Raw genomic sequence first — 27,977 nt, forward strand, 5'->3', positions numbered from 1 at the left:
GTTGTCCTCGTGTTTTGCGCTATTATCCCAGAATTATGTATCACCACACCAACTCGCCCGTCTCGCCATCGTCTTGAACAGCCGAACGGCTGGCACCAGTGGTGGACTTGGGGAGAAACAAGCACGTATAATGCAGGCTTGAGGCACAAGACTAGCGCACGCGGTCGCCACTGTTCAAAAGCCATGCGAGTGGAAAAGGTCTGTGCATGATTTCACGGTCGGCGCACCATTGGTGGGCCCCTGCCTTTGTCCTGCAGCGAACGTAACTGGGCTACGTACTGATGATTGCATAGTGAAGTAAAAACCACTAGTTGCACGAAACCAGCACGAAACGATCAGTATCTGTAACCAAGAGACACGCATCGATTAGCTCTAGTCGCGGTTGTAACGTGCTTGCCCTAACGTGGAACAGAAGTGAAACCGTTAAGATAGAAAAGTACAGGTGTCCGCACAGACTTTCGGAACACGCCTACCGTGAACAATACAGCCGCCAGGCATGATTCAAAGAAATCAGAGGTTCAATCAGCACTGGTGCATGCAGACGATAACAACACTACTTCAAGCTGAGCCCAACCGCAAAATAAAAAGAAAAGAACAATTTTTTTCGCGCGGCAGCCGGGTTCCGAAAAATTGTGCTCATCGGTAGGCTGGTACCGGCTAAATAGACAAGAGCACAGTTTGTGCTACGAAAGAAAAACAAACAAGAAATACAGAAACGCACAAGTAAGAACTGCAGTGAGGCCATCGTCAAGGTTATTTGCCCGAAAGTTCTCCCCCTTACCCTCCCAAGGTGTCCTTATATTAAAAAGAGCTAAAAAATAGCAAAATTGGTCGCTTAGCCTGTCAAAGGTTAAAAGTGTTAAGTGAATGTTTAATGAAAAACTAAAGACTGGCCCCGCACCAGCGACGCGCCAAGGCAGCAGGCTCTGAGAAGGGCAACTCAGCCGCGAATGAACTGCTCGAGGCTGCGCTTCTCGACGGCGGTGGCGAGCCAGGGCTGGAGCAGGAGCTCCTCGAGGAACCAGCGCTGCCAGTCGCGGCCCACCGAGGACACGACGATGTCGCGGCCGCCCCCGCGGTCCGCGCCGCGCCGAATGCGAACCTCGTGCACGCCAGACCAGACTGCCAGCAGACTGACCACCTCGTCCTGACCGTGCAGCAACATGTCCTGGAAGCCCGGACTGGTCACCTGCGGCGCAACGGGCAGTCTCATCATGCACCAACCGCCGCGGATGGAAGAAAGGGAAGGGCGCACTATCGTGGTGTTGGGTAGCGGTGTGTGCTATCGGCAGCGGATTACTTGAGGGGATATGACCCCGCAGGATATATGCTGCCAACTGGGTACGGGCCTCCCGAGAATCTAGGAGCCCTCGGCGCTACTCAATGCTGCAACATGTGCCCAGCTAAGCCCACTACGTAACTGAAGGACCGGGCTCAGATGATAGCGAAAAATTTTGGCTTCATGTTAGGATTGAAAAAAATCGCTGTGGTTCAACGGGGCTGAACCTAGTTGGACGAGCGAAAGCACCGTCAAGGTAAGCACACAAAGGTAAACACTCATCACACGGTTTTATGTAGCGAATGGTGCGTCACGCGATTTTGCGGCTCCGCATACGCAGCTGTGGAGAGGCGCAGCGAGTCACGGGATTAGTTTCGAGGCTAGCGAACGCTGTTGGCTCAACGCGCGCAGATGTGGCGAGTCACGTGGCATGACGTCAGAGCCAAGCCACCACTCCTGGTTTTGAGGTCAAATTTCACAGCCATATGAGCTTCAGCTTTGCGCGGGAAGAGTAGAGCTTTCGCTCTAAAAAGTAAGGACGGCGTACGTGAGAGAGTGTTGGGCAACCTGTGGCTAGCGGGCCAGAGGTAGGGAAATTTCGAATGAGGACAGGAAGTTTAATAGCACACCGCATTCTCTTTTGCTGGCGAGGAGATGCTCGCAAGGGTGATCTAAATCGAGGCGTAGATCACCGCTGTATATGCATGCAACTTATAGCATTAATCGTAAATTGTTGCGTACCGGGCTGCTTACCCACGTCGCTCTCGGAGCCTCACGAAGTTGACGGTCAGAAAAAGGTAAGATGAGGACGTGAAGGAAAGAGAAAAGGGCATGCCGTTATTGTCAGACCATGCACGGGCTAGAATTGTTCGGTATGAGTGTTGACTTGTGAAACAGCTTATGAATATAATTTTCATATATTGTAATGAAATTTTACAACAATCCCTATATTCGCAAATTTCATCCACAGGCGCGCATTTTTTTTTGCTAATAACGTTTTTGCGATCGTCAAAAGCCTCCACAATTAGTTTTCTATGGTAGTCTTAACTTCTCCATGCGAGCGATATGGAAAAGATTGCTTGAAAGATTTTGGTACATATCGGAAGAATGGACCATTACCTTCAGTTTGGTCATGACAGTACCTCGCAATATCGCAATATTCAAAAGTTTTGTCCAAAAATGCTAGACAGGATGCTGCATACGTTCCACGCTTGCAGTGGGCGTAATATTGTTCCTGAACTTCGAAAGAGCAAGTGACTTCTGTATTGAGATTTTAAACTTCGTGACGATTTTGAATGCAGATATATTTACCTGGCATGCAAGATGTGAAGGATTCCATTGTGTTAAAGAGAATAGCTGTGTGGGAAATATGAAGTTGGGCTTTGGCCGAACTGAACCCAAGTGAAAGTGACTGCATGAGGAAAGTTGCAAGAGGCCACACAAGAAACGCGCCGTCAATTTAAAAGCTGCAACTCTTGACGTGGACTTTTGCCTTAAGAAAAACCAAGTATAAACACAAGCCCTAACCCAAGTATAGGTATAGCCTTAGTGCAACGTGTAATGTATGTAGTATGAAACTCCAATGCCCCACTTGGGGACAGTGGCGACAACCGTGAACGCAATTTTATGAGTTCTGCACTCAAAATATACAATGGTCAATGCAAGATGCACCAGTAAATAAAAAAAAAACGGGGTAGAGAGGGCTCACCTTGATGCGCACGTCATTGCCTTCCTGAATCTCCTGCACAGGCTCATGCAGTCTGGCGTCGCAAGGGAGGCCCAGATGGCACAGATCGCAGAAGATAGCTAGCAGGCTGTAGGTTCTGAGCGCGGCCATTGTGAGCGTGTGTGTTTGCGATGACCAGCTGCAGGAGTCGCATTTGGGGAAGACGACAGACGTACTGCCGACGTAACGGAAAAAGGATTTCACGTAACAGCCAGGAGAGGGTGCCCCCTCGCCATTAGCTATAGCGTCTTCAGCTCTTGCTGAGTTGATGAAGAGAGTCTCCAAACAATGTCTACAGATGCGGGCGCAGCGAACACCTGCGTCCTGAAGCAGCAAGTCTTCCTTTACAGCCCATTTTAGCACCACTTCAAGGGCGATGCTTTTGGCAGACAGCTGTGATGAAGCAGGAGGCAGCTGACTGTCCAGGCAGGCGATCAGAAGGTTGCCTTGCCGGTATGGCATCTCGCGTCGAGACGCACTCGCCATAACCAAGAGAATGAGCTCCGAAAATATCCAGGGAAAGCTGGAGCAGGTCTTTTGTGCATTAGAGTACGTCACCATGAAGCATGCGGACGCCATTCTTAGCAGAATCGTCGTTTGCTCCTCGGTAGAGAAAGCGCTTTCCAGGTAACACGCCTCTTCAACTTTTTTGAAAAATCTCTTCCTTGTCGAATCCGCTATGGCACGGTACTGCCTAGTGACGAGAACTTCCACGTTGCTCTTTTCGTAGTTGCTCTTGTTGAAGCTGGAGGTGTCGTTGATGAAGCCGGACACAACTTCTGCTTCAGTCTTGATGCCGTACTGCTTCAGTATGCGGTCCATATCGGACTCGTACGCCGCTCGCAATTCCTCCACAACGCTCCTGTAGCTCATCCAGCCGTGGAATTCGAGCAGCTTTATGTTGCTTCTGCCGTCGACTAGTTGGCTGTTGAAGCTGGTGCTAACTACAGATTCCAAGAACCTTTGGAATCTGTAGAGGTGGCCAAGAACCCGGTTTGAACGATAAGTGTTCTTGTGACATCCCTTTGCCATGAAGTCCGGGTATTCTCGGGGCCTTTCGTGTTTCTCCAACACGGCGGCCACCCCGGTCTTCGCAAAGTCTAGGCAGGTGGAGATTTTGGCCGCTATGGAGAGACACTGTTTCGAAAACACGCCGTCCTTAAGCTTGTCTGCCATTGCTAGGTGCGCGTTGGACATCACGCCAACGTTGTCGTTCTTGATGAAGTCCGATATGAATTTCGCCATGCCATCTACCTGGAAGGAGTACAAGATAAAGTTGGTATCAATACCCAATTTCAGCCGCTGGAACGGAGTAATGAGTAGAACCGGAAGAAGTAAATGTTAGCATCCACCCCCTGCAGCTTGCATGTAAATTAATATTACATTTCGTAGGAAGCAGTCGTAGTTGGCTTCGGTGCATTTTGTTTGACTCCAATAGCAAAATAAGAGCCATCTTTTTCGTATTTACCAGACTCAGTTCAGAACGCTGCTGTTGAACCTTTTGTCCGTAAATCATGGGCTCTTGGTTGTGTCCCGGAAAGAACAGATTCCTGTCCCAAATGACAATGTACTCGTCTCCATCCAAGTCGGAACCTGCAAAAAGATGGTATTTAATATGTACGCAGCGACACTAGCTATCGAAATGGAGTTGGTGGCTTCATTATTTCAATTCTCTTCATCGTGGGCGTTTCCCCATATTCCCTCCTCTTATTACCAAGAGCCTGTGCTCCGGAGCCCAGTGACGAGCTCGGAAGAGAGACTGGAACAAGCGAGTGAATATGGCTCTGCCTGCCTTTTTTTATCTGCGGGAGATGACATAGCTGGAAGCTGTAGGGCGATACTGATGGCCAGTCGATGTATGGGTCAGGCAACAAAAAAACTGTAACGAAGGCTCGGAACTTTGTATACAAGCCAGCAACGCAAAATGCTCAAAGTGCGGCAACGCAAGGAGCTCATTTACCGAGGAAAGCATTGCACTGCGATTGAGTTTTTACACGCTCAGATATCGAAGTAGTTCACTCTCATATAATTAGTATTGACAATCCAGAACGACCACACCCCTCGCTGGTGTAGCAGAAAGCCTTCTAGTTTGCTGGCGATTACAGACATCGTTTTGAGAAATATGGCGAGAAGTGCGGGTAATGCGCCTTGAAATGTGATTCCCGATGCATTACTCGCAGTGCAGAAGCAGAACTTTTTCTCGTTGACAAACCGACTGCTTGCATTCATACTGGAGCTACCTGCATACGTGACTGATTACAGGGTTACAAGTTTTCGGTACTTCTGGTCTCCAGCACAGGGCAAGCCCTAGGCGTCATAGCGCGCTTGTTTAGGAAAGTAAAACGCATGGTAACGATGTATGCGATACCCGCACAGTAAACACAGCCACATACTTTTCTGTAGAATTACTTTACTTTTTTTGTAGGACATTAGACCTAGCGGAGGTACTATTGACCGAATATACCTGCCAGCTTCCGCCCACTTCACTGCGCAGAATTGGAGTATAGGCAGTCCGCAGTGCCCAGGTGGCGCTGAAATTGTTCCGCCACGCACGTAAAAAAAAAAAAAAAAGCTGCGGTCAGCCAATTGGGCGGCGAAAAACGAGAGACCACGTTCTGAACGATTAGAGGCGCGCGTTTGGCTGATCACATTTCTTGCCAAAGTGCTGTCGACGTAGCCCAGTTGGCTGACGCGCGCGCCACGTGTGGCTTCGACAGAGTGTGGAAGCTCGTGGCTGTAAGCGCAGGCAGACAGCGCGGAAATGCACTACGGGTGCGCGCCAGAAACCGCTTGCCCCTCTGGCTAATTAAGCTGTGTTCCAGGTAGTTTGCCGTGTCGACAGCAGCGCCGGAAGGTTGCGCATACACAGGCTGTAAAATGAAATGGCAGTACAAGTGAACGGCAGCAGTACTAGCCCCCTACAGAATGAAATAAACCTGTTCAAATTGCGCGCTTCTTGACTGCGGCCGTCGGTACGCGGCTTAAAGAAATGCGCTCGCCGCTTTAGTGTCCTGCTGCAGCGCGTTCTACCGTCAGAGCTAGTCTGAAGCGACGCCGACTAGGGTCAATGGGCGCAGCTGACAGCACTGAAACCGTAGTGGCGGCTCTTAAAGTCAATCACGGGTGACCGAGTAAGCCTTGACCATGCACTGCACGCGTACGGAGAGGGCGCGGCCGTACTAAAGGCGACCAGAGAAAGCGCACCGGCTTGCGCAGAAAAGCGGTTCGCTGCATGCTTGCCTGCCATTTCGTCGGAGTGTGGCCTGAAACCATTTGCCGGGAACACGACGCAGTCTTTGATGTGATGCAAGGCCGGGACATTCACTGCGGTGAATTTCCTCACGTCGCCGGGGTGCAGACAGGGGCACTTTGTCACGAGCACGGTTCCTGTAAAAAAGCAGGCACGCTTCGTCGAAACTGCACCGCAACGGTTGTCTGCAAGCGAATGGAGGTGAAACACTGCATAAAGAAGTGGCGCATATGTATAAAGTTCACATCAAAGTCGTAGATTTCGTTTTATTTTTTGAAGAGTAACGTCAACACGTGTGCTGCCTGAAAAACTTGGGAACATACTTCTACACTGTGCGACATTCATCATTCGTATAGTGTGGTCCCTGAGCCCATGATTTGAACTTAATGCCGACGGATTACAGGCACCACGAGCGTATGCGTGCGTGAAAGAAAAATCATCCTGGAGAAAATTTTCTTGCGATGCTCACAATACAGTGGCACAGCACACACGCCACCTGCACAGAGTGGCACTGCTGCATCGTTCGCCAGCGAAACACTCGCATGGCAGCAAGAGGCATGGAGGGCTAGAAAAAAGGGCGTTAAAAACAGCACGGGTACCGGGCATCCCCTAGCAACCAGATAAAAGTAGAGTGACAAGCAGTGGCACCGCAAGGCGGCAGCCTCTGCGTGAAGCGGCGTACCAAGCCTGCGATATACCGCATTGTCCTGCATGCAAGAAGTAGCGTCAAGGAAACGTGCAGTGGTGGTCGTTTCTCCAAGTGCTTTTGCAAGCATGTCAGTGGGCACAACCTGAGATCAGCTTCCCGGATATAAGGCCTGACGTATGTGAAAAGTACGCACGAGGCGCAGCGAATACATTTCAGTCGCCATGTGCGAGTTCATAACACCAGTTTTGCCACAGGAGCGTAGATTAAAAACGTGAGCACCGAATTGAAGTGAGGAGGACCACGTCTCAAAATAAGGCCAGAAGAAAATTCACAGGATAGGCTTCAGGATGGTGCGGCAATGGAACGAGGACGGCTTTGTTAAACGTACGGTGTGAGGGCTCTTTGGAAAACGCGCAGAAGTGTTTCGGCCTCAACCTTCTCTAGCTTTCCCGGGAGGTCTGGCTAAGGAGGGGTGCTTGAACACATTAGGAGGACGGCTAAGCTTCGCCTTAAAAAACGAAGGGCTATCGCCGTCTACTCCCCTTTCTATACTTTTTATTTCTCATTTCTCACCGATTACCAAGCTACAATCACATTACCGATGACGTTCATTGATTACAATACCAATTACCAACCACAGTTATCGATGACAAGTCACTAATCATTATATGGGCTACACTGCAACACATGCTACACCACTACATACCCATACGTACCATTTGTTTCACTGCGTTACTATTTCACACACCACAACGCGTTCACTAGGTGTCCCCCTAACACACTTGAACTAATGACAATTCGTGCACTACGCGCTGCGTGCCCACCTAGAAATCAAAGGGTCTGGGTTCGAGCCCCAGTGCCGGCTAGTTTCTTTTTTCATTTAAGACTTTTGGGATTTTTTCCCGACTGATGAAGGATGTCGGCCGACGACAGGTTTTCAGCAGAATGAGCTCCTTTTGATGTCGCGCAATATGAGACCCAAAATCCGATGAGCGCGGGCGTAGAGGGTGTTAGGAATATGCGTATAACTAAGCAAACAGTTAGGAGGTTTAAGGAATATCTATTATAACTGAAGTTCTCAACACCTTTCAAGGAAACCCGACGTCAGAAGACACCCGAGATAATGGCATAGCGGGAAGACTAACGTTTCGAAGGTGCGCACGCGCTACGGAATACTATGTAGTGTGGGGGGCTCCGGATTAATTTCGACCACTCGGGGGTCCTGAAAGTGCGGAGAAATCTCTCCTCCATCGAAATACAGTGTCAAAGTCAAAGTCATTTATTCAGGCAGCAGCAATAGGTGCCTAGGAGGCAGACATAAAGGCAAATTAATGCCTGACTCAGTGTCGGCCCCCTTCCCCCCTTCCCAAACACATCACTCAACAGTAGGTACAGTCACATCGTTGAACAAAGTTTCGATCAACATAAAAGGAACACATTAATACAGCATAGCATACAGGGCTAAGTCATACTGCGAGGAAACAAACAGCCAATATAAATCGCATGCAGTAATAGGCAGAGAAAATAAACAAGCGGGAACAATAAAACATTCACAACAAAAAACCATCTGGTGTCTACTTGGAACCCAGAAAAAAAAAGGAAATAGTCAAAATTGTGTGCTAAAAAAAATGTGTTCATGTTTCTGTTAAAGGCTAGAGCTGAAGAACTGTCAGTAATAATATTCATAACCATGGCGTGCTTATTCAAGAAGTCAGGAATCTGATATGTTAACTTTTGTGTTCCGTAGTTTGTACGAATCCTGTCTCTGTTATAAATGGTATGCCGGAGATTGTACATGTGTTCTTTATGAAGATATTTCTCTGTGAACGATGATGCATTCTGTTTGATTTGAGTGTATATAGCTACTGCTAGTTTTTTACATAGGATGTTTGTGATAGTCAGGATTCGGTGTTTTTGGAATAACGGTGCTGTATGAGTTCGGCGTGGGACATTTTCTATTTGGCGCAGAAAATGTTTTTCTAGTACATGTAGGTTTTCTAAATTTGTATTTGTGGTCGTACCCCATACAAGAAGACAGTAGTGCAGACGGGAGTGTATTAGAGCATAATACAATTGCTTTTTTAACCATGGTGGTAGCAAATCCATTAGTTTATAGGTGAGCCCAATCGTTCTTGAGATATCTGTTCGAACTTTTGCGACATGTGCAGACCAGTTTAGGTGTTCCTGAAAGATGTGGGATTTGACATGGGGAGATAAGTACTTTCTCCCCACTCAATCGCGGCTGACACGGTTCAAAGCCGCCCGGACCCCACCCCGTGATCGCGTACGCTACCGAGCGCTCGCCGACCACGGCGGGCCTTGCTCTGGGGGAACAAAGGAACGACACATTGGCTGACACAAACAGGCATTTATTGCTACAGAAACAATAACGCCAGCTAGCAACAAGGTACGCTAATGAATCAAGGACGTCCGACTCACCAGCAAGGTTCCGAGCGAATGTTCGCCCGCGCTAGGGCAAGGGATATAAACTCCGCAGGCCGGACGGGACGAGTACGGGAGCCTGTCTCCCCGTCGCTTCTTCGCCCCGCCGGCGAAGAGCGGAGACCCGAGCGACGCGTCCGATCGCGGCGCTTATCCCGGCCCAAGAGAGCCCATCTCCCGCGGGCAGGCTTCAGCAGTCTCCCGCGCAGCGACGCTGGCGCCCTCTCTTGCCAGTTAATGTAACTGGCAAGGGAACGCGCTCATCCTCGGGGTACGACTGCTGCTGCACGGTGCCTCGCGGGAAAGCAAACTCAGGGGGCTGCAGGGCAGGTCCCCACATCCCCCCAACCTTAAATAGACCCACGCGCCTGAAAGTACATGCTATGGAGGAGTCTCCTGGTCTTCATGTCTTTGAGGCACGTCTTGCAGCGGAGGTCACGCCGACAGCGTCCACGCAGACTTCCGCGGTATTCCGAAGGCGGCGTGACGGTCTCCGCTGGGATGACTCGTATGGCCCGCGGACTACCGTGTCCGCAGGCCCGCGAATCGAAGGCCGGTGGGAAAACTGCAGGCCAGGATCCTGCAGTAGTCGCCAGGGCAGCAGCAGCCGGAGGTGACTGCTGACTGGTCTCGCCACAGCTGCCCCGGATGGATGCGGCGAACAGGATACAGGCCGCTCCGTCGCAGCAGGTGGCAGCGAGACGATGTGCACCGGTCAGCAAGCCTGGGTGGCTCCACCGGATCTGCAAAATTGTCGAAACGCTCTCGGCGTGCCTTTAACGTAGGTCACGGGAGGGGAAACGGCATCCGCAAGGGCCTCGTGGCACAATGCCTAACTCGCTAGCAAAACGTGTCGGCGGCTGTGCAAACGCAAAGTTCGAGTGAACAAAGCCCTTTCTTGAGTTGAACGAGACTGCTCAGTTCGTGCGAGGTAACAAAAAAAACGGACGGGCAGCAAAGTGCGCCCCCTCTCAACGTCACGGTCCGGTGGTCATGTCTCTTTTAACGTGGTGCAGGCAGCTCCGAAAAGCCTCAGGCCTAACGACCACTCCGACAATGACCGTGACCACAACAAAGACCCGAAACGGGTTTTGTGCGCGCAGCCGCGAGGAGACATCAGCTTTGTGGGGTGGTCCTACCCCGCTCACTGCACAAAGCAGCTTCTGAGCGGTCGGCGCCCACCGTATCGGACGGTGTCGGAGCGCCCGGTGCCGAGCTGCAATACCAGCGAGCTCGTAGCGGCACCCGTGGCCCCAGGCCACCCGGCTCCCGGAGCCGCGACTCCCAGAGTCGAAAAAGAGATAGTAGAGAAAATATATACAGAAACTCGGACCACCCACGCGGCTTCCGTACTCACTCGCTTCGGGCTCGGCGACTCCGCGGGCGCTAGGCCTCGCGCTCCCTCGATGCGGACCAAGTGATTGTCACGAAGAAACTCCAGGGAAAAAAAATGTGCTGAGCATGTCGAAAAGTTCAAACATGCTGCAGCGCAATACACCTCGCACTCAAGAAAGCATGCCGCAGGTCCTAGCGATCAAAATTCACTCTAGGCCTAGCACTTGTCAAGTCCGGACAAAGAGCGTTCCTCGAACCGAACCGACAGTCGTCCAATGTTCCAAGAGCAGGCCCCACGTTGGGCGCCAGATGTGGGGTTGCCATGGGGAGATAAGTACTTTCTCCCCACTCAATCGCGGCTGACACGGTTCAAAGCCGCCCGGACCCCACCCCGTGATCGCGTACGCTACCGAGCGCACGCCGACCACGGCGGGCCTTGCTCTGGGGGAACAAAGGAACGACACATTGGCTGACACAAACAGGCATTTATTGCTACAGAAACAATAACGCCAGCTAGCAACAAGGTACGCTAATGAATCAAGGACGTCCGACTCACCAGCAAGGTTCCGAGCGAATGTTCGCCCGCGCTAGGGCAAGGGATATAAACTCCGCAGGCCGGACGGGACGAGTACGGGAGCCTGTCTCCCCGTCGCTTCTTCGCCCCGCCGGCGAAGAGCGGAGACCCGAGCGACGCGTCCGATCGCGGCGCTTATCCCGGCCCAAGAGACCCCATCTCCCGCGGGCAGGCTTCAGCAGTCTCCCGCGCAGCGACGCTGGCGCCCTCTCTTGCCAGTTAATGTAACTGGCAAGGGAACGCGCTCATCCTCGGGGTACGACTGCTGCTGCACGGTGCCTCGCGGGAAAGCAAACTCAGGGGGCTGCAGGGCAGGTCCCCACATCCCCCCAACCTTAAATAGACCCACGCGCCTGAAAGTACATGCTATGGAGGAGTCTCCTGGTCTTCATGTCTTTGAGGCACGTCTTGCAGCGGAGGTCACGCCGACAGCGTCCACGCAGACTTCCGCGGTATTCCGAAGGCGGCGTGACGGTCTCCGCTGGGATGACTCTAATGGCCCGCGGACTACCGTGTCCGCAGGCCCGCGAATCGAAGGCCGGTGGGAAAACTGCAGGCCAGGATCCTGCAGTAGTCGCCAGGGCAGCAGCAGCCGGAGGTGACTGCTGACTGGTCTCGCCACAGCTGCCCCGGATGGATGCGGCGAACAGGATACAGGCCGCTCCGTCGCAGCAGGTGGCAGCGAGACGATGTGCACCGGTCAGCAAGCCTGGGTGGCTCCACCGGATCTGCAAAATTGTCGAAACGCTCTCGGCGTGCCTTTAACGTAGGTCACGGGAGGGGAAACGGCATCCGCAAGGGCATCGTGGCACAATGCCTAACTCGCTAGCAAAACGTGTCGGCGGCTGTGCAAACGCAAAGTTCGAGTGAACAAAGCCCTTTCTTGAGTTGAACGAGACTGCTCAGTTCGTGCGAGGTTACAAAAAAAACGGACGGGCAGCAAAGTGCGCCCCCTCTCAACGTCACGGTCCGGTGGTCATGTCTCTTTTAATGTGGTGCAGGCAGCTCCGAAAAGCCTCAGGCCTAACGACCACTCCGACAACGACCGTGACCACAAGAAAGACCCGAAACGGGTTTTGTGCGCGCAGCCGCGAGGAGACATCAGCTTTGTGGGGTGGTCCTACCCCGCTCACTGCACAAAGCAGCTTCTGAGCGGTCGGCGCCCACCGTATCGGACGGTGTCGGAGCGCCCGGTGCCGAGCTGCAATACCAGCGAGCTCGTAGCGGCACCCGTGGCCCCAGGCCACCCGGCTCCCGGAGCCGCGACTCCCAGAGTCGAAAAAGAGATAGTAGAGAAAATATATACAGAAACTCGGACCACCCACGCGGCTTCCGTACTCACTCGCTTCGGGCTCGGCGACTCCGCGGGCGCTAGGCCTCGAACTCCCTCGATGCGGACCAAGTCATTCTCACGAAGAAACTCCAGGGAAAAAAAATGTGCTGAGCATGTCGAAAAGTTCAAACATGCTGCAGCGCAATACACCTCGCACTCAAGAAAGCATGCCGCAGGTCCTAGCGATCAAAATTCACTCTAGGCCTAGCACTTGTCAAGTCCGGACAAAGAGCGTTCCTCGAACCGAACCGACAGTCGTCCAATGTTCCAAGAGCAGGCCCCACGTTGGGCTGCCAGATGTGGGGTTGACATGGGGAGATAAGTACTTTCTCCCCACTCAATCGCGGCTGACACGGTTCAAAGCCGCCCGGACCCCACCCCGTGATCGCGTACGCTACCGAGCGCTCGCCGACCACGGCGGGCCTTGCTCTGGGGGAACAAAGGAACGACACATTGGCTGACACAAACAGGCATTTATTGCTACAGAAACAATAACGCCAGCTAGCAACAGGGTACGCTAATGAATCAAGGACGTCCGACTCACCAGCAAGGTTCCGAGCGAATGTTCGCCCGCGCTAGGGCAAGGGATATACACTCCGCAGGCCGGACGGGACGAGTACGGGAGCCTGTCTCCCCGTCGCTTCTTCGCCCCGTCGGCGAAGAGCGGAGACCCGAGCGACGCGTCCGATCAGGGTCATTATCCCGGCCCAAGAGACCCCATCTCCCGCGGGCAGGCTTCAGCAGTCTTCCGCGCAGCGACGCTGGCGCCCTCTCTTGCCAGTTAATGTAACTGGCAAGGGAACGCGCTCATCCTCGGGGTACGACTGCTGCTGCACGGTGCCTCGCGGGAAAGCAAACTCAGGGGGCTGCAGGGCAGGTCCCCACAAAGATTACACCTAGAAATTTATGTGATGCAACGCGTTCGATCTGTTCATTGCCGAAGCGCATGAAGAATGTCTGACATACATTTATTTTTTGGTCGAAATACAATATATTTTGTTTTGTTCGTGTTTAGGGCTAGTTTATTTACGTCGAGCCATACCGATAGGTTACACAGCCAGACATTCGCCTGCCTCTCAATATCTACAATATTCGCACCAGAAAAAAAGGCGTTAGTGTCATCAGCATACAGGATAATTTGCGGGGTTAGTGGAATATTTACAATATCATTGATATATAACAGAAACAATAATGGACCAAGTATAGACCCTTGTGGTATCCCATATGCGATAACACGAATATCTGACTGCGCTTTGAATACCGCTGTGCACTGAAATCTGTTTGACAGGTAACTCTTAATTAAGTCGAGAGCAACGCCTCAAATTCCGTAGTTGGGTAACTTTTGCAGTAATATTTCATGTTTGATAGAGTCGAATGCTTTTTTGAAATCAAGAAACAAACCTACTGCGTACAATTTATGCTCAAAGTTATCTATTATTTGATCTTTAATATACAGAAGGGCCGTCTCCGTTGACTTACATTTTTGGAACCCATACTGTTGTTCTACTATGACGTCGTTTTGCTGGAAGTAGTTTAGAAGGCGTGTATTTATAACTTGTTCTATTATTTTAGAAAAGATTGGCAAGACAGAGATAGGTCTGTAGTTATTAAGGCTACATTTATCACCTCCTTTATGAACAACGGATACTCTTGCGATTTTCAGTTTATCAGGAAAGACAGCCGAACTTAGGATCAAATTGCATATATGCGACAAAGGGCGGCTTAATAGATGTGCAACTGATTTTATTGGTTGCGCTTTCAAGTTATCCCCTCCGCAAGCACTACTGTTATTTAGCTTTTTTAGTAGCGTAAATATTTCTGCCTCTGTAGTAGGACTCAAATAGATTGAACCCGCAACAGCCGAACCTATATATGATTTGCAGTCAAGGTTAGAGCTATCCGCGTTGTTCGTATTAAATGCTCCTGCGTTTAGGAAGTGTTTGTTGAATTTATTTGCTAGCGAGGTTCCCGTATAAGTTGTGCCTTCAATATTCAATTCCTTGAGTTCTTTCTTCTGAGTATTTGACATGAGATGGTTTGCGGTTTGCCACATTTTTCTTGGGTTGTTGACGACACCTGCAAACTTGTTTTCGTAGTAGGAATGGCGCGCTTTTTTAATGACATGTCCTAGTTTGTTTCTTATTTTCTTATATTGATTTCATTTCATTTCATTTCATTTTAATACCTTAAAGACCCACTGGGGGTATTACATAAGGGATGGGTACATACAGTCAAATGAACAAGTGTTATGTTTAAAAATGGTTGGTAACAGCTTCGGCGAATGTGGATGGGCATGAGATGGTAGCGATGTCATTGGAGAGGTCGTTCCAGTCTATAGAAACACGGTGAAAAAAAGAAGCGGCACAGGTAACAGTACGGGCACGGGGGCGAAACACTTGGAAAGGATGACGAATGTGGTGGGATATGCCGGCTGGCCGGGCAATGTAGGGAGCGCAGCGCAGCGAACTATGGAAAAATTTATGGTATAGGCAGAGGCTAGAAATACGACGACGAAGTGAAAGGGGCGCTAAACTGGATTCCGCTTTTAAAGATGTTACACTGATATCGTACGAATAGGAGGAATGAATGAATCTGGCTGCTCTGTTTTGAAGTGACTCGAGCGCATTGATAAGGTAAACTTGATGAGGGTTCCAAACTGGCGATGCGTAATCTAACTTTGACCTGACAAGAGTTTTATATGCTAGTAATTTTACCTGTTGTGGGGCGTGGCGAAGATGACGTCGTAAGAATCCGAGAGTTTTATTAGCCGAGGAAATGACGTTAGTAACGTGTGTAGCCCATGATAAGTTGTTACACAGTGTGACGCCTAGGTATTTGTATGATGAAACGGACTGCAGGTGAACGTTAGCGACTACATATGGGAAATCAAGCGGGTTACGGCGGCGGTGGAAGGACAAACGTTTACATTTATGAGGGTTCAGTTCCATTAGCCAACGGTCGCACCATTCCTGTATGCGGTTTAGGTCATCTTGAAGGTATGTTGGGTCGGAGGCGTTAGTGACTGTGCGATAAACGACGCAGTCGTCCGCAAACATGCGAATATTAGAGCACACATTGGTCGTTAAGTCATTAATATAAATTAGGAATAGAAGCGGCCCTAGTACAGAACCTTGAGGGACGCCTGATGTTACTGTTAGCGGATTGAAATTTTGATTGTTAACAACGACAAATTGTGAGCGATTAGTCAGGAATTCTTCTATCCATTTTACTATGTCGGGGGGCAAGTTCAAACGGGAAAGTTTTAGGATTAAGCGTTTATGAGGTACCTTGTCAAATGCTTTTGCAAAATCCAGGAAAATGGCGTCGGTCTGTAGGTTAGAATCGAGATTAGCATGTAAATCATGAATGAATAGGGCTAGCTGCGTTTCACAAGAAAAACCTTTCCGAAAACCGTGTTGAGACGAATGGAAAAAATTGTTCGAGTCGAGGAAGTTTATAATATGAGTATAGATGACGTGTTCCATTAGTTTGCAGGGCACACTAGTAAGGGAAATGGGTCGGTAATTTAACGGGGAATCTTTGTTAGCTGATTTGTAGACTGGAACGACCTTTCCAGTTTTCCAATCGTCCGGTAGTTGTCCTGTTGAGAGTGACTGGGTAAAAAGTAAGCATAAGAACTCGGCACAAATATCATTAGTGTTCTTTAGAAGTTTCGAGTTAATATTGTCTACACCAGATGAAGATGAGATTTCCATGTTTCTAATTAAGGACGCAATACCCAGTGAGGAAAATGCGACTACCGGCATAGCATGCTCAAAGAGTAAATTAGATGTATGAAGTTGCGTATCGGTTTCATTAGTAAAGACGGATGAGAACGCTGCGTTGAATAAAGTAGCGCACTCAGAGTCGGTCATAGCCATGCCTGATTCGTCTTTGAGGGTAATCGTGTGTTCATGATGAGGGTTAACGGCTTGCCAGAACTTCCTGGGGTTATCGCTGAGCATATTAGGAAGGTCTTGATGAAAAAAGTTGTGCTTGGCGTTATGGATAGCAGATTGATACGATTTTTCGGCAGCGCGGTACTTCGCCCATGCGCTTTGCGCTCCATGGGCTCTTGCTGAGCGGAACAGGCGTTTCTTTTTATTTTCCAACCTTTTAAGACATTTAGTAAACCATGGTTTGAGTGGATTAGCGTGGAAAGTTATTTGGGGAATGAATTCATTGACTAGGGCATCAAGTTTATTCTTAAATGCTAGCCAGTTCTCATGAATACTTCGTGAATGAAAACTTGAGGAAAAACTTACGAAAAACGTTGTCAGTTCGGCATTCATTATATCATAATTACCTTTGTTGTAAAGGCGGATTGTTTTATTGTATTTTGGGCGCCTAATTGCTTTAAGGTCGATGTTGACATGCATAGTTTTGTGATCACTAATCTCAAGGAGGTACGTAATGGGCTGAACGCTACCTGGGCAATTAGTCAGTAATAGGTCTAAAATGTTCGCACAGTTTTGTGTTACGCGCGTAGGTTTGGATATTACTTGAGTAAGGTTAAAATTGTAGCAGAAATCTAGAAATTCCCTTGCTTTGCCATTATTAGTTGTCGGTGCGGGCTGGTGCTGGAAAATTAAAGTAGCCAAAGAGGAAGATGTGTGCGTTAGGGTGCTTCGTGATAAGTTTACTTACGGAATTATTAAGCTGACAGGAAAAATCACGAGAGTTATGTGGAGCCCTATAACAGACACCGAGTAAAATCGTGTGTGGTACAGCGTGGCAGTGGAGCCATAAGATTTCCAGGTCGGACGAGTCGTCAATTATCGACATTGATAACTGCTGGCTCACCGCTATCAGTACTCCCCCTCCTCGTGAGTCCTGGCGGTCTTTCCGAAAGACTTGGAAGTCTGGCAAGTCAGTTAGTACTTCGCTATCTGCGATGGCACTGTTCAACCAGGTTTCGGTTAGTATCAGTAGATTGCTGCTAGATGACAAGACAATATTGGAAATAAGTTCGCGCTTGGAAAGGAAACTACGTATGTTGGTGAACACAGCGGACAGGGGAATATTTTTGGGGCGGGTTTTTAGTTGTTTGCTTAGAGATGATTGCTAATCTGATTGTGGTGTAGCAATTGTTATTTCTTTCACAGTTTGCGAGATCTCATCAAAAATGTAGCGCCTGGGACCGATATGCAAGGTTTTGTAGCGTAGGGCAAATTTGTCGGAATTAGCTTTAGCAAAGGTGACTAGCTGCTTGCGGGCGCTACGAACTCTGTGGGAGAAGTCTTCGCCGACACTGAATTTCGTTCCTTTAAATTTGCGGCCGTTAGAGAGTATTGTGTCTTTTATTTTGTACGAATTAAATTTGACTATTATTGGTCGAGAGCGGTTGGGTTCATGGCGGCCGAGTCGGTGGGCACGTTCTACTTCCTCAGGATGAATGGTTAAGCTCAAGTGTTGAGCGCAGTGACGAATGACCTCTCCCTCAGAGTCCGCAAACGTTTCGGAGGGGTTAGAATCCGGAATTCCATAAAATATGAGGTTGTTACGGCGAGATCTATTTTCACTATCGTCAATGCGGGTCTCAAGGGTTTCAATTTGACGAGATAGCCGAGTATTTTCAGATTTTATAATTTCTAACTCAGATTTTATGGCTGTCATGGCTTCCAAATGTGTCTCAAGATCGGTCATGCGCTTACTTAAACCAGCTATAGCACCGTCAGTGGATATGAGCTGGTTTTTGAGACCTTGCACTTCGGAGATTAGTTGAGTTTGACCGGCGGATAACTTTTTTAGTTCTGCGAATACAGCCTCGAGATTGTTAGGTCCTGGGTTAGTTTCAATATCGCCTGCCAAGATCAGCAAGCAGCGAACAACATGAGCGCATTCAAGCACAAGAAAAATGCAGCATTGCGGGCTCGGCAGCTGCACTAGGAAATAATTGCTACTTCTTTTAGCATACAAGGAATGCGGATAACTAACCTGCATGATGTAGACAAACGGATTAGTGGTGTGCACGCTTGCACAGCCACCGAGCCCACAAAGCGGCGAAGGCGGTCGATCGCTGCTTATATATCCCGTGGCTGATGTTGCTGGTGATGAGGCTTTCCAGGATGGGCCGGGGAAATGGTATCCAGGGGGAGGCGCTGCCGGGCATGATGAAGTGATGACGTCGGGTTGGGGCCATGCGAAGATGCGATCGTCACTGCAGTAAACTGCAGTGGATGACGTGCTTGCTGGGGGAAGGGCCAACAACGCCGGAAGCAGGGCATTAGCGACGAAGGCGAACACCTGCATGATGTAGACAAACGGATTAGTGGTGTGCACGCTTGCACAGCCACCGAGCCCACAAAGCGGCGAAGGCGGTCGATCGCTGCTTATATATCCCGTGGCTGATGTTGCTGGTGATGAGGCTTTCCAGGATGGGCCGGGGAAATGGTATCCAGGGGGAGGCGCTGCCGGGCATGATGAAGTGATGACGTCGGGTTGGGGCCATGCGAAGATGCGATCGTCACTGCAGTAAACTGCAGTGGATGACGTGCTTGCTGGGGGAAGGGCCAACAACGCCGGAAGCAGGGCATTAGCGACGAAGGCGAACACCTGCATGATGTAGACAAACGGATTAGTGGTGTGCACGCTTGCACAGCCACCGAGCCCACAAAGCGGCGAAGGCGGTCGATCGCTGCTTATATATCCCGTGGCTGATGTTGCTGGTGATGAGGCTTTCCAGGATGGGCCGGGGAAATGGTATCCAGGGAAAGGCGCTGCCGGGCATGATGAAGTGATGACGTCGGGTTGGGGCCATGCGAAGATGCGATCGTCACTGCAGTAAACTGCAGTGGATGACGTGCTTGCTGGGGGAAGGGCCAACAACGCCGGAAGCAGGGCATTAGCGACGAAGGCGAACACCTGCATGATGTAGACAAACGGATTAGTGGTGTGCACGCTTGCACAGCCACCGAGATTTAAGTAGTCCAGAGCTCTAGTTCTGATAAATAGAGCGAAAAGTCTGAAGCAGGATTCGAAGCCGCGACATTGGGCACAATATAGCTAATCTGGAACCTGGGAGCTCCAATCCCACGGTATTTTGCAGTATTTTTGCACATTTGGTATCATTGCACGTCGCCCACATTTAAACGCGGTCCCAGCTAGCGCACTCGTGCGCAGCAGAATGGTGTAGCCACAGCCACCGCGACGGGTACCTGACAGGATGAATACCGGCGGGCCATTTTGCTGTCGGGTGGACGAACCAAGTGAAGTGAACTGCACGAACACCTGGCCGTACTTCAGCGTCCCGGTCTCATCGAGCACACCGAACATGTTTCGACCCAAGTTGCGCGGTACAGCGATGCGAGTCTTGGACAGGAGAGACTCTGGAATAAAGAAAAAAAATGAAGCGTACATTAAAAATATTTTACGTATCGACTCCAGAACTGCTATATACGCGAATTCATTACTTCGTACAAATACTGCATAGGTTTATGGGGGGTTTAACGCCCCAAAGCGACTCAGGCTACGAGGAACGTCGTAGTAAAGGGCTCCGAAACTTAGATCTGCCGGGGTGCTTTAACGTGCACTGACATCGCACAGTACACGGGTCTCTAGAATTTCGCCTCCATAGAAATTCGACCGCCGCGGCCGGGATCGAACCCGCGTCTTTCAAGTCAGCAGCCGAGCGCCATAACCACTGAGCCACCGCGGCGGCGTGCTTCATACTGTACAGTTTCTACGCAGTTTTTCCGGCAAAATCGGCGTAGCGCCCGATGCGTTTGAAAACAGCACGCGTGCTGTACAACTGCTAGCGCGTCAAATCATTCGCAGCTAGCTACTGCGATTCTTGGAACTATCGCTGCCGAAGGCCGCACTGTTGGAGGGGCGGCGGCGGCAGGAAGGTCTGGCTCACCCATGGATGTCCTGTAGACAGCAAACAGGATGGAGCGCACGAAGGGGTCCCGCGTGAGCGAGAAGCCGTGGCGCAGCAGCTGGCCGAAAGGGAGCGCTGGGCCCACGTACGTCTCGAGAACCTGCAGCGCGACGCTGTCGCTGACCAGAGCCTCTGTGAACAGGGTCACCATGCGCTGCTGCAGGCAGAAGAACACCCGGCTGGGGACGCCCAGCTGCTCGAGCAGTGTGATCAGCTGCCGGTTCAGGAACACGGGACCTGGCAGAACGGGGCACGTGATGGACGGTTGCAGAGTACGCTGCATGGGGCGACTCGTACGACAACCGAGCCTGACGTAGCTTGCGCACATCTAAAGTTGCGTGTACGCGCTTTGGATTACATCAGACTCGAGGAAAAAAAAAAAAACATGCCGCGCCTGCCGAACTGTAGAAACATCAGCCCAACAGGTGCACTACAGGACACAGCCCTCACCCGCTGACCCCGAATAACCACGTCCTGCGGGACCTGCGGTAACCTTATCCCCGCATACTTCCTAATCTCATCCGCCCACCTGACTGAGTCAGGTGTACCTGCAACGTCTGCCTTAAGCCACGTCGTTATTCTAAGGGACCAAAGGCTGCCTTCGCGCATTACATGCCCTACTCATTCCATGACATGAAATAGGAATTAACTCGCGTTTATTTCTTGTCCCGCTCTGCTCAATCCCCGTCTTTTAACGTTGCACGTATCATTTTCCTCTGCGTACCGCGTTTCGCTGTGCTTAGCTTAATTTCAACCCTTTTCGTTAGACGCCATGTTTCTGCACCACAAGCGAGTGATGGCAAGATACAGCTATTGTATAATTTCCTTTTGGGGAACACCTGTATATGCATGACCTGAGATTACCTCCTGTTGAGGCGCGTCGCATACGCTGTGCGCTCCATTAACATTTCTTCAAGCACGAAGTTTCGTTACGCCCGACTAAAATTGCGACGCGTGCGGAATGAAATATGGAGAAAAGGCATGTTGTGCACTTACGCGGAGCTGAAATTTTGATGACCTCAATGCACTCCGAGTTGACGCAGTTGAACTTGCGCATGCTTTTCCTCAGGACTATCTGCCTTCCGCTGAGCAGTGGGTTGACGCAGAGCATGCCTTTGTAGCCAGCGTAGCGAATTTGGATGGCAGACGGGGAGACAGTGAGGCCGATCTTATCGGTCACCTATTGGAGAAAGACAAATCACGGCCCGCACCATGGGGGTTGATGTCGCAGGTGTCTGCAGCTACCTCAAGCTTGCGGCACACGCATGAGAGAATTAATCTATGCATGAAGGCATTAGCCTGCCGTAACCCTACGCGGCCAATACCCATGTAAACCCAGCAGTGCGAGCGACTCATTACTTTCTGGAGCCTCACAGAAAAATTAAATCATATTAGGCAGAAAATCAACCGCAATGCTTCACAGCTTCCTATAATAGTGGGCGGTCGGAAGCTGGTTTCTGATCGAGCACTGAAAAGGCGAAATCACCAGAATTTAACCAGGTGAAAGACACGGCAGGGGGACCGTTCCTAGCCACAAGGCAACGTTTGAATGTCCCGAAAGCGACGAATGACTCGGAAGGGCAGCTCATTTAACTAAAGCTGCATGAATGAGTTGTGTTCGCAGCAACGAGGAGAGGCACAGACGGCAAGGCGCCACCCCCCACCCCCTTTGCAACATGCACGCGCGTTATGTGAAGGACTGAATACATGAGGACTATATATTGCTCACAATCAGGATTCCAAGAACTCGCTCCGCCGACTTTTGCCAGCGACATTGCACCTGTGTGCAGAATTATAGACCTCGACATGCCTGCGAGTGCGCTGGTGTAGAAAGAAGCGGGAGCTACGGACAGACCGCCACAGAAAGCTGCAGGTAGAAGGCGGGAGGCCGAGTGCGGTGCCCGACGCTGCCGATGCTCACAACGGACTCCCTGCGGTATGTTGTGCCGTTGTTCTCCCCCCGCCTCGCGGGAGCGGGCGGACGATCACGTTTGTGCGTGCGTGCGTGGCGGCACGCTTCCCTACCAGGAGCAGAGGGCGTAACGGCTCGAAGTGCCGAAGGAAGTCGGAGCCTGGCACCATACGGGCTGCCAGCAGAGGAGGCGAGACGTTGGCTGCAGGAAAGCGCTGCCCTGCGATTGACACCTGATCCGCGCGAGACATCCCAAAGAGGCCATCGGCCCTCCCGTTGTAACGGGCGTGGTTTCTGAGAATTGGGCATGCCTTCTTGGCCGGCTGCAGGAGCAGCGAAGGCGAAAACACCGTTGGGCGAGGAGGACCCTGAGAGAGAAAGAGAAGCCGAGAATCTCCAGCGAGACGCGTTGGTCGCGGCGGGAAGACACAGGAGAGCCAGCCGCCGGGAAGAGAGGCAGACCACGGTAGAGCCGAGGCCGCCGTGGCCCGCCCACGCAAGATGAGCGGAGTGAAGCCCCGACCTGCCGGACGACGACCAGTTCTAAAAACCAGCGGTGAGCGGACCCCCCGTTTCTCCTTCAGGCAGAGAAATAATGTTTTGCCGAGTTACGGCCTTGTTGGCTCAATTCTCCTCGCTTCAGCAGGACCCGTAGATAGCAACTAATTAGGTTGCTTTGTGAGCGACCCCCGACAAACGGGAGCGTCACATAAAAAAAAATGCTACTTTCGTTGAACCTTTCTGAAAGGAGTACAGACACCTAAATTTTGGGTGCTCGTTTTCTTGTTTGTAATGAAGCGTAAGGCATTAATATACATAGATTACCACCAGATATTCTACGACCACTAAATAATTTATAACCACATTTTTTTCGTGCTGTTTCGATTTCAACAGCCGAATGAGGACTGACGTCAACTTGTACTTACAAGTTACGTGACATAAAAAAATCAATATAATCGCTGCTTCCTCATTCGTTGTCATTCCGGCTCGTGAGGAAGTCTGGCTTCAGCACTGCAGTAAGTTAAAACAATAAAGCAGCGATTTTATGGACGTTTTTTTTCATGCCTCACTTGAACAAAAGCACTCTTTGACGTCACAACTATATTTGGGTTGTTAAAGCCGAAAAAGAATGGCAGAATAAATTCGATTATAAATTATTTAGCGGTTGTAGATGAATATCACGTGGCGATTCATTCGTAGTACCGTCTTCCGCAGCATTATAGAGAAGAAAACATGCGACCAATATTAGGTGTCTATACTCCTTTAATTTTCGTCTATAAGGATTTGTGCATGGTTTGAGTCGCCAATATAATTAGCGTTTGGTTTACTGGTCGTCATTATGCATGGAACTTTTCCTGAAGATCTAGCTGTAAGGTTCGCGAAAATAAAATTTCGGCATCAATGAAGCCTTCGACAATGGTAGGATGATCGATTTTTGCACGCCATAGCAACACCAATGTGCTTTCAGGCAGGCAGTAGCGGAATGTGCTAAGAGTTAATTTCGACCACCTTGGCTCACTGGCCAAGGCAGGAGCGTTGCCGCTCCAGCTCCAAGCAGCGCGCAGGGCGTTGCATCACATAGACCGGCCCCATCGCGCACCGGACGGTGGCTCGCTACTGCAGCGGATGCGCACGTACCCACGCTCACGAATGGGTGCGGCGCTGCAGGAATATGAGCGCCTAACAGAAGACGCCCCCCTACGGCCCCTGCCCGCCCTGGACTGCTGCGTCGGAGATACAGCGAGAGGTCGTCGGCATCGCCGGAAAGCGGAGCACACCCCTCTGCGCTGTGTAGCAGCTGGCCAAAGCCGTCATACACGAGGAGCTTCAGGACCATCTTCTCGTGTACACCGACGGCTCAGTGGTCCGCGACAGCCGCTCCCTCGCAGCGGCGGCTACCATCCCCGCCCTGCGTCTGCACAGCCAGACACGCCACCTTCCTGGTCTCCTGCACCACGACGGAGCTGATGAGGATCCAGCTGGGGATTGGACCTGCTGCTCTCCATCGTCCCTCCGCCGCCCAGGAGTGCTCTGCTATGCGACTCCCGCACCGCCCTCATCCGCCTGCAGTGCAATGGCCGGGGTACCCCACTAGTGCGCGGCATTCGCGCAAGCATCGAGTGCCTCGCGCAGAAAGGATGCGTTGTGCGTGCACAGTGGGTGCCCCGCCACTGCGGCATCGCTGGCAAAGAGGAGGCCGACGAACTCGCGACCGCCGCACACCAACTACCTCCAAGTGATCTCCCCCTTGCGCTGGAGGACGTGCGTGAGGTCATCCACGACCATCTCCGACGGCCGCACCCTGACCCACGGATCGCCGGAGGTGAGCGCATCGCCAGCATCAACAGCTGCTGCGCTCTTTCGCGGTCGCAACGCGCAATGATCCTCCGCGCGCGCATCGGCTGCGTGTGGCCTGGGGAACGATGGGTGCGTCACGGACTCGCGACGAGTGATGTGTGTGATGGATGCGGTGTAGTGGAGATACTGGAGCACCTGATCCTTCGCTGTGCCGCGTTCGCTGACGCTCGTCGTGATATGCTCGCGGCGCAGGGCATACTCCCAGACTCGCTCAAGACGCTATTGTGGCCGCAGGGTAGTGCGCGCACACGTGAGCGAACCTTGGTGAGCCTCTGTGAATTTCTCGAACAGACGGGCTTGACGTCCCGTCTGTTTTGCGCCAGGTAGGGAAGCGCAGTGACAGAACGCTCCGCATGAACTACCTAAGACCAATAACAGCTGGGCGCCCCACCCCAGCTGTTGTGTGCAAAGTGTTGCGCGCGCGGGTTTTTATTTTTTTTCTTTCTTGACTGCACATGCTACAATATGGTAGTATTTAGAGCCTTCAGCGTGGCAGCGCCGCCACGCCGTCACGTGGTTGGTCACGTGGCGTGGAGGAGCTGCCGGCGGCACGGCACCGTGGCTGATCACGTGCCTCGTCACGTGGTTTGTCACGCGACCAGCCACGTGTGCGGAGCAGCTGCAGCTGCTGGTGGCGCGGCACGCCGGCGAAACCGAGCTGCAACAGCTGTGCGCATGCGCCGTGTGAAGTGGGACGAGGATGAAGGAACGCCCAACGAAACACAGCGGCGAAAGACTGACTTTGCAATTCAACTAAGCAAGTTCCATCCGGCCAGCTGTAGCTATCGCGTCACTCCAGGTTTAACCAGAGCTAAACCACCGCAAATTTTTAGCAATTTAGGAGTTTATCAGGAGCACCAGTTTAAGCAGGTATTTGAGCTAATAACCTCGCTCACCACCTTGACGTTACGATAGTTCGGTGGTGGACGTTATAAAAATATGGTTTACCTCTTTGAGGAGCCCGGGCGAAATCATGCCGATGCCGTCAGAGAAGATGTAATGTTCGGCAGTGACTGGATGCTTTCCTCCCAAGATGTCGGGGACTTCCCGCACAGAGTTGCTGAGCAGGGGAACGTGTACAGATTCTTCCGTAGACGAGAAACACTGTCCCATGCGTGCCATCTTTTTGGCAGTGCTCGCAATACCACTGAAGTCACCCATCCAGTAGCGAATCATCTCGCTCGAGTAGCCCTTTGCGTCCTAAGAAAAAGCGCGAAACGTAATGACCGTAAGACAATCGAGAGACTAGTAAAATTAGTTTTGGATCGCAGGCTGCGGTTACGCAGAGGCGTCGCACACATTCCCCAACGCATTATTGCGAAAACATCGTCTCATTGAAGGCTGTCCATTTTCACTGATGATCCTTTCTAGTATAGCCTTCACCTGCCTCGTGTAGGGCATGGTTTTCCTCGGCTCACTCAGCCGAGGCGCGAACAAACAGTTGGCTGTTAAACGGAAGCGCCATTCGCTGATGCTGCTCACTCGCACTCAGATACGAGCAAGGTGTCAAAAGCTGCTTTTTCTTATCTCGACTGCAAGGAACAAGACAATGGAACACTACACTTGCGCTACTGTTATGACAAAGGCACCTAAAGGCACCTTCGGCAAGAAGCGGTGCAATCCACGCCTTAGCACTTTCCAGGGCACGATCGTAACAAGCCTGGGAATTGAGAACTGCCAACTCACCGTTGCGTAAAGCCAGGCCCCATGGTCCCGAAGCTGGCTGCACGAAGTGGCCAGGAGCCTGAACCGCCTGTTTCCGGCGACCAGGCCATCGCGGAGCGTCCTTGCGACAACCCGCTCGATGACCATGTGCCGACAGTGACCGGACATGAGCGAGTAGGACAAGTTCTGCATGTTGTCGTCGCGAAATGACACACGCCGCGAGAACTCCGGGTCAAACTTGCGAAGAATCCTGTTCTGGCAGTGGATCTGCGGAGGAAGCAAAATGACCTTCGACGGAGTGACGATGCAGCGTCGAACCAAGCAAGTACCAGCGGGCGTCTTTGAGAGAGCGGCGGCTGGGGTGCAGAACTTTGCGAACAGCTTCGGCAGGCATGAAATTATGTCGACAATCTCGTGCTCTTCGATGGCGCTTCGAATGGCGTACAGAGCCAACTCGAGGGCAGGACCACTGGTGTGGAGAAGCCTTATCAACAGCTCTTCAAACTCTTCCAGTTTTTCACAAGCAAGTAAAGCCATTTGAGCGAATCCGTCGTGTCCTTGCTGTAGGACAGCGCTGAAGGCGTAGCATGTTGGGAAGCAAAGATTCGGCTTAATCTTGCTGTGGCATCGCATCTTGATCTCTCTCAGCTTGGCGCCAACCTTCTTCGTAAGCATAGGGCTGTACTGGAAAGTGGTCTCTGGCTTGCAGCGCGCACAGAGGCGACTTATCGCTTGTCGCGCTTTCAGCTTGTTTCGGAGGGTCAGCTTGACGACTGAGCTCCCGCCAATGTCGTAGCTGCGCATCACCCACCAGCAAGGACATCCCAGTTGGAAAACGCGGTCGTACCATACGCCATCTCCTGTGGATGCTTCCCACTCATTCACGTCGTACGCACTTCGGTACAACAGCGGGACAGTGACGAGTTGAAGGTAGATGCCTAGTGCGTCGTGGTAGGTTTCAGCCTCGTTCAGAACGACTCGGAAAATGCTGTGGTACGGTATCTGCAACTTGTATGAGCTGCAAGTATGACTGCAGCCTTTTTTGTGGACTAGCTTGAGCATGACTTGCAATAGCCGTTCGTCGTGCTTGAAAGCGCAACTCAGGGTGTACCCGGGGGCGCCAGGTTTTGAATAAAAGACGTGGCTTTGGGCGAAAAGGCAGAGCCCAGTGAAGGTGCCGAAAGAGAGAGATGCAAGCTGAATGTCGGCTTCGTGCGGCATCCACCTGCACCAAAACCCACGCTCTCGCTCCGGGATCAGCCACTGGAGATGGCCCCTGAACGGCATCATTCTGCCCAGAAGGCACCACTGCTGAGTTACCCTTGCGCTTACGGCCTGCAGCGCGCTCGTGGGAACAGCTCTGCTGCCTGTGTCGGGAAACGTGTATTTGCACACGGCCTGGTAATATCTCTCCTCCGTGTGCGTACCCGGCTGTTGGGCGACAGAGCTGATGTGAAAGCGCGCGCGCAAGGGGATGTCGATGGTCGTGAAAAATCTCTGTAGCAGCGAGACATTTTGGTCGATCCCTGTGGTTTGCTCTTTCCACACAGCAAGCAATGCGAGGCTGTCCCCCAT

The 27,977-nt window shown here is 51.4% G+C and overlaps 2 protein-coding genes across 2 annotated transcripts; both read right to left on the reverse strand.

The window, feature by feature from the left end:
- Positions 1-765: 765 nt before the first annotated feature.
- On the reverse strand, positions 766-27,977 carry LOC144114492 (uncharacterized). The gene is made up of 9 exons (XM_077648274.1): positions 26,424-27,977; positions 25,686-25,937; positions 21,464-21,647; positions 20,447-20,704; positions 19,746-19,916; positions 6,246-6,392; positions 4,474-4,598; positions 2,988-4,259; positions 766-1,189 (listed from the first exon to the last, which is right to left on the reverse strand). Exons 1-9 carry the CDS (start codon positions 27,975-27,977, stop codon positions 941-943), a joined length of 4,212 nt encoding a protein of 1,403 aa, XP_077504400.1. The 3' UTR covers positions 766-940.
- On the reverse strand, positions 17,653-19,444 carry LOC144116390 (uncharacterized). The gene has a single exon (XM_077651156.1). It carries the CDS (start codon positions 19,147-19,149, stop codon positions 17,653-17,655), a length of 1,497 nt encoding a protein of 498 aa, XP_077507282.1. The 5' UTR covers positions 19,150-19,444.

Source organism: Amblyomma americanum, chromosome 1 (assembly GCF_052857255.1).
Source record: "Amblyomma americanum isolate KBUSLIRL-KWMA chromosome 1, ASM5285725v1, whole genome shotgun sequence".
NCBI lineage: Eukaryota > Metazoa > Arthropoda > Arachnida > Ixodida > Ixodidae > Amblyomma > Amblyomma americanum.